Source organism: Myotis brandtii, unplaced genomic scaffold, assembly GCF_000412655.1.
Source record: "Myotis brandtii unplaced genomic scaffold, ASM41265v1 scaffold691, whole genome shotgun sequence".
NCBI lineage: Eukaryota > Metazoa > Chordata > Mammalia > Chiroptera > Vespertilionidae > Myotis > Myotis brandtii.
The window spans coordinates 950775-951583 of record NW_005370704.1 but is presented as its reverse complement, the minus strand read 5'-3'; the positions used below and the strand labels follow the sequence as shown (position 1 = coordinate 951583).

General features: G+C 62.4%; 1 protein-coding gene across 1 annotated transcript in view; it reads left to right on the top strand.

The window, feature by feature from the left end:
• Positions 1-799, top strand: part of NSMF (NMDA receptor synaptonuclear signaling and neuronal migration factor) — a gene marked incomplete at its 3' end in the record, with an annotated part of 7456 nt that extends 6657 nt beyond the window's left edge. The window contains exons 11-12 of the mRNA XM_014529691.1: positions 71-178; positions 647-799. Coding sequence (XP_014385177.1) covers positions 71-178; positions 647-799 — 261 coding nt within the window. The remainder of the gene's footprint in view (positions 1-70; positions 179-646) is intronic.
• Between the last annotated feature and the right edge of the window lie 10 nt (positions 800-809).

Sequence of the window (809 nt, the reverse complement as noted above, 5' to 3'; positions counted from 1 at the left end):
GGGGAGGGCTGGGCCCTGCGCCCCCGCCCCCCGGGCCTGGTTGGAGACGCCTGTGACGCGCCCTTCCCCCACCAGCTTCTGGAAGCGCTTGAGCCGCCTGATGAGCAAAGTGAACCCAGAGCCAAACGTCATCCACATCATGGGCTGCTATATTCTGGGGAACCCCAACGGGGAGAAGGTACAGGGACCCCAGGCCCCCCCAGGCTTCTGGGGACCCCGGGCCCGTGAATGGAGGTGACAGAATGCCCCTCCCCACCTGTGTCTGCTCAGACGCCCTCTCCTCTTTCCTTAAACTCTCCAGAGCCTGGCCGGTGAGGCTCAGTGGATAGAGCGTCGGCCTGGGGACTGAAGGGTCCCGGGTTCGATTCCGGACAAGGGCACATGCCGGGGTTGTGGGCTTGATCCCCAGTAGGGGGCGTGCAGGAGGCAGCCAATCAATGATTCTCTCTCATCATTGATGTTTCTATCTCTCTCCCTCTCCCTTCCTCTCTGGAACCAATACAAATATATTTTTTAAAAAACCCTCCAAGGACCCCCTTGTGCCTCAGCCCAGCCAGTTGTGAGGGGTCCTGCCCCCCCTCATCTTGCCCTTAGGCTCCCTCCCTTCCTCCTCGCCCTGGACTCATGGCCCCGCCCCTCCTTTCAGCTGTTCCAGAATCTCAGGACCCTCATGACCCCTTACAGGGTCATCTTTGAGTCCCCCCTGGAGCTGTCGGCCCAAGGTGAGTTGGTCAGGCTGCTTCCCCGCACTGGGATGGGGTGCAGAGGCAGCGCCCCCTTCCCCCAGGCCCGCCCCAGCCCACCCGGAG